Source organism: Dasypus novemcinctus, chromosome 4, assembly GCF_030445035.2.
Source record: "Dasypus novemcinctus isolate mDasNov1 chromosome 4, mDasNov1.1.hap2, whole genome shotgun sequence".
Taxonomy (NCBI): Eukaryota; Metazoa; Chordata; class Mammalia; order Cingulata; family Dasypodidae; genus Dasypus; species Dasypus novemcinctus.
In genome coordinates, this window is record NC_080676.1 from 103,148,118 (window position 1) to 103,165,272 (window position 17,155).

The 17,155-nt window shown below is 36.0% G+C and overlaps 1 protein-coding gene across 3 annotated transcripts in view; it reads right to left on the minus strand.

Annotated features, from left to right (window-relative positions):
* Window positions 1-17,155, minus strand: part of TBC1D23 (TBC1 domain family member 23) — a 68,550-nt gene that overhangs the window by 18,620 nt on the left and 32,775 nt on the right. For all 3 annotated transcript variants that reach the window (XM_058296002.1, XM_058296001.1, XM_071214864.1), the window contains 8 exons: window positions 14,560-14,684; window positions 14,422-14,468; window positions 12,159-12,262; window positions 10,623-10,745; window positions 8,058-8,150; window positions 5,490-5,660; window positions 3,576-3,618; window positions 1,499-1,608 (listed from right to left, as the gene is read on the minus strand). In XM_058296002.1, coding sequence (XP_058151985.1) covers window positions 1,499-1,608; window positions 3,576-3,618; window positions 5,490-5,660; window positions 8,058-8,150; window positions 10,623-10,745; window positions 12,159-12,262; window positions 14,422-14,468; window positions 14,560-14,684 — 816 coding nt within the window. The remainder of the gene's footprint in view (window positions 1-1,498; window positions 1,609-3,575; window positions 3,619-5,489; window positions 5,661-8,057; window positions 8,151-10,622; window positions 10,746-12,158; window positions 12,263-14,421; window positions 14,469-14,559; window positions 14,685-17,155) is intronic.

The following is a 17,155-nucleotide window of genomic DNA, read 5'->3' on the forward strand; positions in this document are numbered from 1 at the left end:
GGCTGGCAATGTTTCTGCTAATATAAAATTCTCAGAAAGTCTGTTGGGCTTCCATGCAGTTTATGGGAGCCCAAGATATCAGACAAGAGGGTTCTCCACAGATCTTTCCTGGATAAGCATATTTCCATTCTTGGTATCTTCTGAAATGGTTGATTGGATCCATGAGTCACATGTCTAACCTCTTTAGCAAGCAGTTGTCCAGCCACACCCATGGCCCAGTTTCCAGAGTACATTATATGGATAGGTTGAAATCAACTGCTGGTTCCTTTTTTATTTAACAGTTCCTTCCTCAATTTCTCTCTTTCCTCTCACATTTTACAATGGAAACAAGAAGAAACCAGCCTGTGCCTTCCACACACTGCTTGAAAATCTCCTCAGCTAGATATCTGAGTTCATTGCTTACAAGTTCTAGTTTCCACCCAACATTAGGACATAATTCAGCTAAGCTCACTACCACTCTATAACAAGGATTGCCTTTTCTCTGATTTCCAATAGCACATTAATCACTTCCTTCTATGGCCTCACCAGAAGCACATTTAACATCATTATTCCTACCAAGAGTCTCTTGAAGGCAAACTAGGTTTTTTCTACAAAGCACCTCAAAATTCTTCCAGCCTCTACCTATTATCAAATTCCAAAGTCAATTCCTCATTTTTTAAGTATTTCTTACAGCAGTATCCCACTTCTCAGTACCAAAAACGATCTTAGTTTCTTAGGGCTGCTGTAACCAAATACCACAAACTGGGTGGCTTGAAACCAGAATTTATTCTCACAGTTCTGGAGGCTAGAAGTCCAATATCAAGGTGTCAGCATGGTCAAGCTTCCTTTAAAGTCTGTAGGGTTCTGGCAGAGGCTTGCTGGCAAACCACAGCATGCTTTGGCTTGTGGTATAATTCAATCTCTGCTTCTAACACATCAACATATTCTCTTTCTGTCTCTAAATTGTCTCCTCTTATAAGGACACTAGTCGTACTGGATTAGGGCCCTTCCTAATCCAGTTTGTCTTTATCTTAACTAATAAAATCTTCAAAGATCCTGTTTTCCACATAGGGTCACATTCATAGGACCAGGGGTTAGAACTTAAACTTATTTTTTTGGGAAACACAATTTAATCCATAATAGCCACTACAGCAAAATCCTTCAGTAATATATACTTCATTCAAATCTAATATAATGGGACTGGCAATTGACTCCTATCTTCCTCTACCTGGGCCATTCTTAAATGTGAGTCAACTAAAGTTCTAATCATATAAGTTTGTGATAGGAAAAGGGTACAGACGTGGCAAACAAGGAATGAGACCATAAGCCTGAATATTCTGCTGGTCCAAACTAACTGGGAAATTCCTGGCATCATTTCATTAACCTTGCAATATATGATTCCTCATTATATGCAAATTAAAATTCTAACTCCATTTCTATTATGGTGGTGATTTAGTAGTTAATTAGCTTTTCTGGGCATTTACCCACATATGGTGACACATTCTACACATATACTTACATCAACTGAAGAATTGATACTACTTCTTGAGCCTGAGGTACTAGCAATCCAATGGCCATATCCATTTTCTGGTCCATCCACATTAATGTCTGCCAGGTGCTGCTGCAGTGCTTATGATAAACAAAAGAGAGGGGAGAAAAACCTAGAAATATCAACTACCTCTGGAAAGATTCATTACAAGAGAACTATAATAAACATGTCATAGCTGAGTGAAAAAGGATGCAAGGACATGATCACAGATGTTTCTTTCTGCATCTCAGTAAACAAGTAAAGGGTGCCAGCCTACAAAAAGCCTTTCTTTTTCTCTATGCCTTCTTTCCTTCCTTGTAAAGTCCCCTGTACACAGATATCTTAACTAATTTCAACTGACCCTAAGGGTAGTATGGTTATGTCATGATAACTGTAAGGGCTTGATATCTTCCCCCCTTTGAAAGGTAATCATTAAATATTAACAGACAATTTCAGCAACATTACTGACAAAAAGGGTTAATAGAAAATCTATGGTGACTTTTGTTATATCATAAGGAGACATAAATCAATTTTTCCCATAAAAAGCTGCAGCCATAGGCATTAACTGCTAATGGAAACTGTTTGGTAAAAGAAGTAATTCATAGTTTAAAAAGTTTCTCAAGACTAGACTATATTCTAAAAGACTGCTTTACAGACACTTTTGAGAACAAGAAGCTTAATATTCAGGCTGGTTTAACACTACTAATTAAAATAATCTCTTTTGTATATCACTCTGGGTATGATCTTCAAAGGTAGTTATCAGGCCATGATATTTAAGAGATCATTTTAAACACTGATAAAAATCAACAAAGACCAAGAGGTAATAGATAGATCCTCACTAGTCAAAAATTCTAAGTTAAAACAAACAAAAAACCAAGTCACAAGTTACTCATTAAAAGAACTCCATGCTCAAAACTCAAGGTTTTGTTAGCTTCAAGATATATTGGGAAGTGGATTTGGCTCAACGGACAGAGCACCCACCTACCACATGGGAGGTCCAGGGTTCAAACCCAGGGCCTCCTGACCCGTGTGATGAGCTGGTCCATGCACAGTGCTGATGCACGCAAGGAATGCCGTGTGTGTGTACCCCACATAAGGGAGCCCCATGCGCAAGGAGTGTGCCCCATAAGGAGAGATGCCCAGTGTGAAAAAAGTGCAGCCTGCCCAGGAGTGGTGCCGCACACATGGGGAGCTGATGCAGCATGATGATGCAACAAAAAAAGAGACACAGATTCCCAGTGCTGTTGACAAGAATACAAGTGGACACAGAACACACAGTGAATGGACACAGACAACTGGAGGGGGGGAGGGGGATGGGGAAGGGAAGAGAAATACATTTTTAAAAATTAAAAAGATCTAAAACAAACAAAAAAAAGATGTATTGATTTGATTTTATCATGAATTTTTCCTAGCATTTATAGATTAGTATTTTGTTTTCCCTAATGTAAAGCAGGTTCTTTTCTAATCTTATTACCCTGACCTAATCCTTCCTAAATTCTCAGAGATCTTGGCAATTATTTTATTTTATTTGAGTTAGGCCAGTAATTTATTCAGGTAGGGAGGGAAGAGAAATGGGAGGAAATAACAGAGCAGGGGTCCAGGTAGAGAGGATGGGGGGTGAAAAAGGATGAAAAGGGCTGATTTACAAACTACAATTCCCCATTATAGATTATAAATTCTCAGGGTTACTTGTGTGGCCACATGGCAGAAGGAAAAATGGTGACAGCGGGCGCACAGAGGGCGGGACAGGTCCGTAGGCAAAAGAGCAGGATGAGGGCAATTATTTTAATACCCTAGATTACTAGATATTAGTATGCAGATTATACAAAATAAAAAACTTATTTAAATAATCTTTCACCAAATATTTACTCATTTCAATTGTTTCTTATGTTTATCTGTTATCTGTATGTCCTGTGGGTCTTGCCTTTCTTCCTTACTTACTGAAAGACCAAAGATAGGAAAGTCTACCCATTAACCAGTTTGCTCAGTCCAAAATCAGTTCTGCTGATAATCAAAATGATTTCAACAGAAAGGTGGAAGCAAAGGAATATATAAGCTACAGCCTTACCCATAAATCCTCCACTGGCAATGCTCACATATTCTTTGTTTTTCTGTAATGGAAAAGAAAATTAAAATTATTCCAAAACGCAAAACTTCAATAGTTCTATAAATATTTACAAATGTAATATATGGCCATATATTAAATTTCTGGACTTCCTTTTTTCCTGATATTTTGAACTTCGACTTAGAAAGGCATATACATTAGCCTATGTATTGTCATGTCTGGTCTTAATAGACAATTCATATCTATTAACAAGACTGTGATTTTGTTTTACATATAATCCCAAGTAGTGAGATACACAGTCAAATCAGTATTAATTAGCCACAGAGTGGCTTTAAAAAGCTTTCAAAATATCTTGTGTTCTTTTATAGAAATATTCCAGCTACTAGATAAAGAAGAAATAAAAGAATGTTACTATGGTAAACAAAAAAAGAGAGAAAAAGTAGAGAGAGATCTGGATAGTATTTGCCACATGTGCTGGCAGTACACACACCTCCTAAGATTCCCTGCTATCAGGAAACACCAGGGACAGAACCTAATAAATGACATCTTGTGAATGCAACCAGCAAAGTCCCAAATGTGGGATACTAAAAGACAAAGGAACTATTTTTTTTTTTTACAAATAAACTACAAGGAAAAATATTAGGAAGAGGAACCTATAAATTAAGATATTTAAAAGACCTTAACCCAAATGCATATCTTGTTTGGATCTTTAGAAAATCAGGAAAACTTGAATACTAGTTAGATTTTATAATCAATTGTGATAATGATAATGTGGTTATATACTTACATAGTTTAGAAGGTTCAGTTCTGCCTACTTTTGAATGTTTTAAATTTTTCAAGACAGGTATCAGGAAACAAAATTTCTAAAATCACACTAAGATTTCTAAGATTATAAATTAGAAATTCACAATATTCCAAAGTCTTCCCATGTGATAGTCCTCACAATATGGTTTATACCTGAGCATTTTCAGAATAGGCTGGTTAAATTTCTGAGTAAAATGAGATGGATTCCTATTTGTAATCCTGTATAAGTTCCTACAGTCCTTCCTTTAATAAGATTAAAATTATCCCCAAAATACCTTGTTCCTTCTCTGATTTTGTTCTCTTGAGGATTTTGATGTTTAGACTAATTTTCTCAAACTAGAATTCTCAGTAAAATGTAACACAAATAGAAAAGGGTCCAAACTGAGTGCTTTGTGCAACACCATGTCCTCGTTCTCCTTGATTCCATAGTATAGGGCCATATAAAGTAAGGGTTTTAAGGTATAAACTACCAAACAGCTAAATAAACTATTTTTATAAAGAAAGCCACCACTGAGTAAGGTATTGTAGAGAAGAGGGACAAGTTGCATAACATCACCACTAAAAATTTATTTAGTAGAATGCTGAAGACAACATTCAAAACAAGAAAAGTGGTTAAATGTCATGAAAAAATAAAACACATATGCATATATATTCAATTTCAAAGTGAATATATTAAAATGCCTTATAGAGCTACTGGAAAAAGTACTAGGGCATGAACAGATATAAAGATCAATACAACAGCATAATTCAGATAAATAGACCCTAACGTATGAAGGAATTCAGTTTTATACTTAAAAGGTGGTATTGCAAATTAATGATGCAACTGGTTAGCTACTTGGAAAAAAAAATTCTTTTTAATTCCCACCTCACTTTTAACCCCAAAATAAATTCCAAATGGTTCACCATTTAAATCATATACCCAAAGAAAGCCATGTTGAGAAAAGTAAGGGAAGGAGAAGACCTTTCTTGGCAAGACACAAAAGCCAGAAGCTCTCAAAGAAAATACAGATAAATTTGAACTATGTACATAAAAGAAAAAAAAACTAACTCTGGGAACTTCTTAAAGGTGACCTTAATACCCAAGCAAAATTTAAATAATTTATGTAAGCATACCTGTAAAAAGTGTGCCAGGACCATGTTCATATACATGTCTTCTTCTTCCCTGCCACTGCCCATGAAACAGAGGTGCTCCCCACCAGCTATGGAGCCAGACTCAATTGACTGCTTCTGTGCCTCAAGCAAGGATTTTACCGACTGTGAAAACTCAGATGGATTCTGGAGCATCTAGACAATTTTTTAAAAAATTAAAACTTGGCAAGCCTGAGCTTTATATACATTTTGCAAAACTCAATATTTTTCCAGAAAGAGTTATCAACATTTAAATAGCCATTATAAAAACAAAGATAAAGAAAAAGCCATTATAAATAAAATTTGTGGGAGAAATGAGAATTTAAAAGTATTTTAGTGAGTAATTTAAAAGATTAAATTATGCAAAGAAAATACTTCACTAGAAAAAAGTTTTTTCGTTGGTACTGTTTCTTGTTTCTGAAATGACAAACAACTAGCCATGCTGTTCCTAGGTATTATGACAGAGGAAGAGTTTAATACTGGGGTGAAGGGTCCATGACTAACAACAAGATATCAAAACAAGCTTTATCTGTTAAGTTGCCACATACATCGCAAACCATCTATTTCTTAGAGGTCAGGCAGAAATAGTAGAATCATTCATTTATCAGCACTATTCTAGGTACTGGAGATATAAAAATGAAAAAAAAAAATCAAATTCCTACTCTTAACAACTAAATATGACAATAATTACAAAAAAATTTTAACAGCTTTTATAATGGGACTGCATAAGTAGTACAAAGAAAATCCAGTAGAACAATGGACAATGTAAAAAGAGCAATTTGTAAGAGCAACACAAATAAATAGCACACTCTTAAAAAGATGCTCAAGGGAAAGAGATGTGGCTCAACTGATAGAGCATCTGCCTACTAAATAAAAAATAAACTTAAAAAAAAAAAAAAGATGCTCAAATGCCTTTGAAATTACCAGCTTTTTCACCCATCATTCTAGTAAAAAATAAAAAAGACTGATAATGTCCTATAATGTTGATGGCATGAAAAAAATCACTCTCATTTATAGCTGTGAAATATCAACTGGTTCAGCCTTTTTCAGGGGCAAAATGAAAGTCCCTACAAAAGTTTTTTTATGTTAGAATTGTTCAATTCAACAATTTTAATTTAAGAATCCATTTTATTGAAATATTTGCATAAGTTCATAAAAATATAAATAAGGATGCTTATTACAGGAAAACTGAAAATAACCCAAATATACATCAACAGGACAATATATTATGTTATTATCTGTATCATGGACCACCATTCAGCCATTTAAAAGAATGAACTTAAATGGAAAGATCTCCCAAAAACTGTTAAGTGAAAAACCAAGTGGCAGAACAAGAAATATACAATACATATTCAATAAAGGTCAGAAAGATTAAACAAGCTGATAATAGTGGTTAACGCTTGAGGTAATGCTTCCCTCTTGAAATTTTTTAAAAAGGCTTCACTAGGGAGAGGGAAGAAGAGGTGTGATACGAGGGCATTTTCAGGACTTAGAGTTGTCCTCAACGATATTGCAGGGACAGAGACAGAACATTACGTATCTTGCTATAATCCAATAAATGGACTGGGAGAGTGTGTAAACTATAATGTAAACTATAAACCATGCTGTGTAGCAGTTCTCCAAAATGAATTCATCAAATGCAATGAATGTGCCACACTGATGAAAGAGACTGTTGATGTGTGACGAGTGGGGGTTTGTGGGGAGTGGGGTATATGAAAACCTCATGTTTTTAATGTAACATTTTGTATGATCTATGTATCTTTTAAAAAAATAAAACATTTTTTAAAAAGGCTGCATTTATGAATCAATTGAGTAAATTTTTTAAAAATAAATTTAAGTCTTCTTAGAGGAGTCAAGAAAAAAGGCACAAAAGTCCATTTAAAGGTGTGGGCATGCTCTATCTACAGTGCTCAAACCTCTGGCTTCTTCTACCTCCCTCCATTTTCCATGAGTTTTCTCTCAACACTCCCTAAAGGTCTAAAGAGCCCAGAAGAGCTTAAATGATGTCAGTCTCAATATTGTCTAGGGTTCTAATCATCTCTGACTGCATTTAATTATTTGTCCACTCCTTCAATTAAAATGCTCCTAGGATAATAATTATAACCACCATTTTCTGAGTACCTATATGCCAGACACCACTCATTAAATATTAATTTATTATATGCACAAGTACTCATAATGAGAAAAATGGCTTATAATAAAACCTGTAATAATTCCTACCCAATTAATAAGAGCTAATATTTATAGAATACTTACTCGGTGAAAGGCACTATGCTAAGTACTGTATCAGTAGCTCATAGTAAGATGCTCAGAATTTACTGACATAACAATGGTAAGCAATAATAAGCTTATGCTTTATGATGCCAAAAGGGTGTCCTAGGTGAAAAGGAAACTTGAGAGCAACACATTTCTAATTTAAAGGCAGACACTCCCCCCCTGAAGCAGAAAGAAAAACATCTCAAATCTGGGATATGTATATTTACTTATGGGCTAAAAAAATATTACTTCCTCTCTTACTTTAAAATAAAAATTTTAATCAGTATTTATACTAACCAGATCTGAATCTAAGTGGAAAGCAGTTGACAGATGTCCAGCATTATACTGTTCTGCAGGACGGCAATCCACCACAAAGAACCGGACTCCTTCCTGAGAGAGAAATATTTGACATACTGATTTTGCCCTGAAGTTCACATTATACAATAAAATATTAAAAATTAACCAAAGGAAGGATAACATGATTAATGAAAAATGGATCTCACTTAGAAGAACCCAATCAACATAGATGCAAGAATTTTTTCTAAATAAATATACCTGTATATATTGTCCTTGCCTGGAAAATCTTAGAATATAAGGCAAAAGTATGTCAGATTTGAACTATGAAGTGAATTAAATTGGAATTTAAAAATTTCAAATGTGTACTATGTGAGGCACTTTTAAAACTATATAGTTATATTTTAAAAAATCTAGATATACTGTTCTATTTCTGCAAAGAAGTCCATAAACTTGTCAACAATTAAAGTCACATAAGAACTAAATATTGGGAAGCGAACTTGGCCAGTGGTTACGGCATCCGCCTACCACACGGGAGGTCCACGGTTCAAACCCTGGGCCTCTTTGACCCGTGTGGAGCTGGCCCATGCGCAGTGCTGATACGCGCAAGGAGTGCCATGCCACGCAGGGGTGTCCCCGTGTAAGGAGCCCCACGTGCAAGGAGTGCGCCCTGTAAGGAGAGCCACCCAGCGCGAAAGAAAGTACAGCCTGCCCAGGAATGGCACCGCTCACACGGAGAGCTGACACAACAAGATGACGCAACCAAAAAGAAACTCAGATTCCCATGCCGCTGACAACAACAGAAGCGGATAAAGAAGACGCAGCAAAGAGACACAGAGAACAGACAACTGGGGTGGGGGGGGGGGAAATAAACAAACAAACAAATAAATAAATAAAAAGAACTAAATATCTTTCTTATTGGGGGGAAATGGTTTTCTGCAATGCCACTTTAAATGAAGTTCAATATGTGTCTTTTAAAACAGGATTATGTTTTCATTTGCTTTCTAATACTAATTCTAATGAGAAAATAAAAGTTAGATCTTGGTTTTTAAACATTCTGAGCAACCAGTTCAAATATTAAGAAGTTCAACAGAGAAAAATCTATTGTAAACGCCTGTCTTCACATGTCTGTTCCTTTTACCCCTCCTTCCAAATATATATAACCATGGTTAACTGTTGCAACAATAGCATATATTTGAAAACAGCATATATTTGAAAATTACTACTGGTCAGATTGGTTCAATAGGTTTTCATGAAGATAATAATAGGTAGAAAATTAAGGCAAATTTTCTCAATTCTCCTTTGCTATACACTTTATGGTACTAAATTATAAAATTCAATTAGCTATATAACTCCCCAGAATTTAACTGTTAAGTGCTACATTTATCCTTTGAAGTACTTCATACAGCACCACATTCAGTTGCTTTACTCAAATATGAAGAAAGGATTCGGTAGTTTACAAAAATTGGTGTCAAAAATGACAGTAATTGGGAAGTGGATGTGGCTCAAGTGATAAGGCCTCTGCCTACCATATGGGAGGATCCGGGTTCTATCCCAGGTTCTATCCTGGCGAAAAAGAAGAGAAAGCGTGCATGTGAGGCAAGCCAGTGCCCATGTGATAAGCCAAGTGCCCATGTGGTGAGCCAAGTATCCACGGGAGTACCCATTTGGTAAACCAAGTGCCCACATGGAGAGCCGAGGGCCCACACAGTGAGCCGAGTGCCTGCGTGAGTGCATGCGTGAGTACCTGCGTGACAAGCTGAGTGCCCATATGAGTGCCCGCATGGTGAACCAGTGCCTGTGCGGGAAGCCAGTGCCCATGTGGTGAACCAAGTGCCCACACAGTGAGCCAAGTGACCACAGAGCAAGCTGAGTATTCATGTGGTAAGCTGAGTGCCTGCATGAATGCCCACATGGTGAGAAAGGGCCCACGTGGTGAGCCAAGTGCCTGTGCAGCAAGTTGAGTCCCTGCACAGTGAGCCAGTGCCCGCGCAAGTGAGTCACGCAGCAAGATGACGCCAAGGCAAAAAAAAAAGAAAGACAAAGGGAGAGTCAAGGTGAGGCACAGCAGAGACCAGGAACTGAGGTGGTGCAATTGATGGGGAACCTCTTTTATCAGAGGTCCCCAGGATTGAATCACGATGAATCCTAAAGATAAAGATGAGAAGAGAAGACAAAAAGAGAGATACAGAAGATCACACAGTGAATGGACACAGAGAGCAAAAACAGGAGGGTGGGGTGGGGAAGAGGAAGGGAAAAAAAGGATAATAATTAATTGTTGAGGGGGGAGATGTAGCTCAAGTGGTTGAGAGCCTGCTTCCCATGTACAAGGTCCTGGGTTCAACCCCTGTACCTCCTAAAATGAAAAAATAATAATTAATTGTTGACAACAAGAAACATATAAGCTGGCAGTTTAAAAATGATCTGAGTAGATGATTTAACACATTATCTTTCAAAAAAACCGAAATGGCCACATTGTTGTGGGAATCAATGAACAGAGAAGAAATGATGGTTCCTTGCATTTAAAGGAGAGAGTTCCCTGGCAAACAACGGGTTTCCTTTACTTACTCCTTGGAGTTGATTTGCTTGAAGGATCTCTGACACGGAGACAGCCAGACAAAGAGCCTGGCTCAGATCTGCATCATCATCCTTAATTCCTAACAAAGTACTACCAAATAGATGGTGATTATCCTGTTTGAAGAAAGATTTTTAAAATGAAGAAAAAACAAAATCAAACTTTTCTTCGTAAAAATATCCCCATTAAACCATGATCTGAGGTAAAATAATCACATAAGTTCCTTGAATCATGTGACATAATCTCAAATCTTATACATTAGAAGCTACAAAAAACACCAACATATAAAGTTCCTGTCAGAGTTCACACAAAATGAAAGACCGAGAAAAACATTCTATAGAGCTATTTTTATACTCTCTCCTATAGTTAAATATCAAAATTTTTAAATGGTTGCTCATAATTTTTCATATTTCAATGTAATAAAAACAAAATATATGGCAGAAATGAATTGTATAAATTATGTAATACATTGATAAATATATATATAGCCTGCTCTACTTAGCAAATGCTAGTGCAGATTATTTACTTTGTCTGAAAAAAAAAATTGCTCTTATTACAAACTGAAAAGAAAAGATTAAGATTTCTTTTTTACCCAGTATCCTAAACCACTATCCTACTATCTGACTTACCCAACACTTGGGAACAAAGGTGTTCTACATAAGGCAATAAATAAAATAGCTGAAGTTATTCCCTAGAGACAAATCTCTTTTTAATTAATTATTTTTAAGGGCAATGTTCTTAAAAGATTTTCCTTACCTGCCTTACCTACCTTTGAAATGCACTACCTGCCTTTGAAACACAGTAGTTTTACACTACTGAATGTACTTTAATCCTGATGTTTCAGCAACACAATGACTACCAACTAGCAATTATTATGGTGGAAAATGATCAAACAACAACAAAAGAGACAATAATGCTCTCAAGGGCACCGACAAACCTGTTTGCTCTTAAATTTTATTTATGTGCCTCTTCCACTATTAGCTTTTGCTTCTTGGGGTTTTATTTTCTGAGAGCTCACATCATTCATGCTTCTAATCTGATATCCTTACTTGAAAGTGCCTGACTGGTCTAAGGATCGGTCTAGATCTCCATGGGGCTAAGTGACCCTTTTTTTGTTTATAAAACAGCTTGACATCATTAAGGTTGTATAAGGTTGACTTACAGATAAAGAAGGCATTACTACGCATCTTTCTTTTTTTTTTTTTGTTATGCAATTTTTAAAGTCAAGAAGGCACTAATTGGGAAAGTATTTCACAGTCAAATTTTCATATGATCAGAAATAACTATAATGTTCAGAATAGAGGTGAGATGGTTACTAGCATATTTACATTCTATCATTTTAACCTGTGAGTTCCTACACCAGGAAGGATATTTGATACTGAAAAAAATCACACAAAACTACAATACATAAAAAAGACAGAAAAGAATGACAATATAGAATTTTTCAAATAAAATGGTTATACAGTTAAACAATGAAATAATGTATAAAATGTGAAGCACAGAATACTTGATCATTTCTTGTCTTATACCTTCCTAAATGATGCTGGTGTTTTACTGCAATAATACTGAGCCAGAGAGAAAAGGTCTTCTATATCTTCTAGATTCAAACTGGATGGGGTATTTTCCAAGAACTCTGAAAGATGATTATAGATATGACATTTTAAAAATTGTTCAGTAAAGAATACACTAATGAACATAATTTATGTATCAAGCTGAAGAATCTTCAACATAATACTGTATAAACAGAATCTGAACAATGATGTGTTTTTTTAAAAGATTTTATTTCTTTCCCCTTCCGCCCCTCCCCCACCCCAGTTGTCTGTTCTCTGTGTCCATTTGCTGCATATTCTTCTTTTTGTTCTCTTCTGTTGTTGTCAGCGGCATGGGAATCTGTGTTTCTTTTGTTGTTGTTGTGTCATCTTGCTGCGTCAGATCTCCATGTGTGCGGCGCCATTCTGGGCACTTTCTCTCGTGCTGGGCGGCTTTCCAACAATGTTTTTAAAGCAGCATGGGGGGAAGAAGACTTGGCCCAATGGATAGGGTGTATGCCTACCACATGGAAGGTCCATAGTTCAAACTCTGGGCCTCCTTGACCCGTGTGGAGCTGGCCCATGCGCAGGGCTCATGCGCACAGAGGGCTGTGACACGCAGGGGTGTCCCCCGCATAGGGGGGACCCACGTGCAAGGAGTATGCCCCATAAGGAGAGCTGCCCAGCGTGAAAAAGTGCAGCCTGCCCAAAAACAGCATGACATGACAAAAATGACACAACAAAAAGAAACAGATTCCCGGTGCTGCTGATAAGGATAGAAGAGGTCACAGAAGAACACACAGCAAATGGACAGAGAGAGCAGACAATTGGGGGGGGGGAATGGGAGAGAGAGAAATAAATAAATAAAGCAAGCAAGCAAGCTGCTTGGGGATTTACCCAAGTGGATTTCCCTAAAGGAGCTGAAATTGTTCATGCAGTTCTGCTGTTAAGTGAATGATGATATCAGGCAGTCAAATCAAATTTATTAGCACTGATCAGAATATTCGGATTTATTTATTCAAGAAACTATATTAAGTGCCAGGGAGACAAGAAATTTTTAAAAATGACTAAGAAAAGAGTTTATGACATAAAAAACATTGCTTAAAAAAATAAAAAAAACATTACTTTATGTAAGGAACATAAATATAAATAATTATGATGTAGTACGAAAACCTCTATAATACAGATAGTACAAAGTAACAGGAAATATACACCATGTTGAGGAGAATTCAAAAGAAGGATCAAGGTTTCACATTGGAGATACCATGTAAGCTGAGTATTGACAGGTAAATTAAGGAAAGGTAGATGAAAGGGAGTGGAGGCCATTCTAATTGAACTTTGACACCAAACAATGAGTACACGGAAAGGAATGGAAGAGTGAAAAAACACGAAGGAATGAATAAGAATGGCAAATTCAGTGAAAACAGCCTTTAAAGCCTGTACCTGGAGAGTATTTTTATAGAATTTTAGAGTTCAATGGGACCTCAGAGCTCTTCAAGACTATTTTCCTAGATTTATGGACAAGGATGTATTAGTCAGTCAAAGGGGTGCTGATGCAAAATACCAGAAATCTGCTGGCTTTTATTAAGAGTATTTATCTGCAGTAGGACCTTACAGATACCAGGGCATAAAGAATAGGTTACTTCCCTCACCAAAGTCTATTTCCACGTGTTGGAGCAAGATGGTTGGCAATGTCTGCCTGGGTTCAGGCTTCCTGGGTTCCTCTCTTCCCAGGTGTTGCTTCTCTCTGGGCTCAGGTCCTCTCTTTTCTCTCAAGGTCAGCTGTAGACTATGAGGCTCTCTAAGCTTTGCCTCTGTCCACAAGCTGTAGACTATCAGGAAAACGGCTCTGTCTCTCTCCCTTGGGTTTCTGCCATGTCTAAGGAGCTGTCTCTATTCCTCTGTGTTCTTTACCTGGCACAGGTCCTCCCTTCCCTGGGCTTGCTTCTCTTTCCTCTGTGTGCTTACTTCCCAGGGCTCCAAATCAAAACTCCAACATCGAAATCTTCCAGCATCAAAAAGCTTCAACTCTGTCTTTTGTCATTCCTTTTATCTGTGAGTCCCCACCCCTTAGTGGGCCCAATGATGTGTCCCAATCAAAACTTTAATCATAACTTAATCATGCCCAGGTTCAGACCACTTTACAAACATAATCCAATATCTATTTTGGAATTCATAACTATGTCAAATTGCTACAAAGGAAATGGCATTTTAGAGAGCTTAAGTGATGCACTATGTTTTCTCTACATTTAATTTTACTTACGGATAATGTCTTCTTTATTGTCTGACTCTTGTGCTAAAATAACTTCTCTGTAAAAGGGAACCAAAAGAATTTGAGTTAAATATTAACAAAGCACCTTGAGAAAAGAGAGGAGAAAAATCTAATGAACTTGGTACTTACTTTGCATTAACAAGGATTATTAACATTAAAAAATAAATAAAAAATGGATCTGCTTGTTGTAGATATCCATCCCATATTGCCTGAGTGACTTCAATGGAACAGTAACATGCAAAAAGGCTTCCAAGCTGTAATCAGAATATGAGAGACTTAAACCATTGGTACTGACTTATTTTAAAAGTATTAAAGCAAGTGCATGAATAACATTATATCAAATTATCTGCACCTCCTATTTTAACGTGTACCTTAATTTTAGTGTATGTAATCCAAAGGCAGAATATGTGGATTCAAGGCACAATGCAGCCACTTACTAGCTGTGTGACTTGGGACTCATCACTTAACCTCTTTAAGCTTCCATTTCTACTTCTGTAAAAAAAAAAAAAAAAAAGGAATACTACTACCCATCTTCTACTATTGTTGTAAAAAGAGAACCTAAAGTATCTAAAGTAATTAGTACATATTTGTCATGGCATAACTGGCATAATTACCCACAGAGCTCTATAAAGGGTAATTAGCACAATTATTACTAATAACAGCACAGTACTTACAAGGTAATTGTGAGAATCAAACATGGTAATTTAAGTTAAGAACACCTTACACATTTTATTGACCAAAAAAAGTGAACTGCTCTGAAAGCTTACTTGTACATCATTTGAAATAGGTGAGACAAACATTCATATCCCTCAATAGGACTTAGAAGCTCTGTGGTTTTTATACTTCAAATAAAGTAACTGTTAGTTTTTAAGTTTCTTTAGTTCTTAATTGTATTTTAAACTGCATGAGTTTAGTGATAATTTTAGTTCTTTCAACTTTCATTACCTATAAGGTTACTACTCCATCTAGAGATTTAAATTTAAAGCATTTTTAAAGACTGAAGGGAACTAGTGGAAACACATACATTTGATGCATATTTTCTTCCAAGTACTAAACGACTTTCATATACCTTTTATTAGTTATCTTTTATTTTAATTCTCCTAACAGGCCTGAAAATGCACAATTTTCTCCTCATTTTACAGGTAAGGAAATAGGCTCAGATTAAAGTAACATGTCCAAGTTCACAGAGCTAGTGAGTAGTGGCATTGGGACTAGAAAAAAGACCTAAGATTCCACAGCACGAGTAATCACCAATACACATGACCATAAGGCTTGTAAATAATGCTAACCTTGTTGTTGTTGCTTAAAAAATTACTATTACAAAAAGAGTTAGAAGATGCAGGGAAGCGGATGTAGTTCAAGTGGTTGAGTGCCTGCTTCCCAAGTATGAGGTCCTGGGCTCAATCCCTGGAACCTCCTAAAACAACAAAAGAAAACAAAACAAAAAAACAAAAAAACACCAGAAGATGCAGATACAAACACAGAATAGTAATATACATAATATACATCCTTAAACTCAAACTCACTTAGCTAAACTAAAGCTACCATTTAATTATTCACAGGTATGGGTTCTTAATATATAATTATCAGTTTCAATTGTTTCATCTCTTGATTTAAAAACACCCCATTTCATAGATATGATACTAGTAGCAAGAATCAACTATTTGGAAAATGCACTGAAGAGAAACCAGGTGTGTTAGTACTCAGTTAAAATCTCTTGATACCAGCACTGAGTTCTGATTCAGAGTTCTGACAAAGAAAGGGCAATTCCAAGGCAGAGCAAATGATGCAAACAGAAAGGCCTTTAGTAAGTATTAGAATGTTTAAGAGAAATAGCTTCGTGTTTTATCATAAATAAGTAAATTTAAAAGTAAAGTATAAATCTCAGAGAAGCTATAATTTTATATTATTTTAATTCAACATGACAAGAATGTAGCCAAAAGGGAACTAAAACATAGGCTACTTAGGTTTGAGATTTTACGCACTAAGAGTAGAAATCAGTTAGGATTCTCTAATTACCATTTACTGAATGCTAACTCATCCCATCATCCTCTAGGACAGATAATTTTATTATTCTCATTTTACAATGAGGAATTGAAGTTCAGAGGCTAAGTTACTTGTCTTAGATCACACAGTTAATAAGTGGCAGAAAGGGGGTTCTTTCATGAAGAAAAGTTAGGTAAGACATGATTAAGGAGTATGTTTAATGTTTTAATATACATTCTTTCAGCATCCAATCATTGTTTTAGCAATACCTTCAAATTCACCTGGAAGATTGGTTCTCAAAGTATGGTCTGAGGACCGCTGGAAGTCCCCAAGATCCACTAACACTTAGATTTTATTTGCCTTGTTCATTCTTATTCTCTCACAAGTAAACAAAAGAATTTTCCAGACTATTTGACAACTGATATCATTACAAACTGAATAAAGAAGATGTGAGAATCAACCTGTCTTTGATTTAGCCAACTATTAAAAAGATTTGTAAAAATATAAAACAATGCCTCTATTCTTGCTAAATTAGGGGGGGAAATAGAGTTATCTTTAAGTTTTAAAAACAGCAATTTATAACATGTGGGCTTATTTTTAAATGAATTAACATCTTAAATTTCTTAGTTTTAATTTCTAATATGGTAAATGCCAACATAACCCTTTTAAACAATGGCTCCCCAAAATTTTTTAAAATGTAAGGAGTCCTGAGACCAAAAGCTTTGAGAACCACTATTCA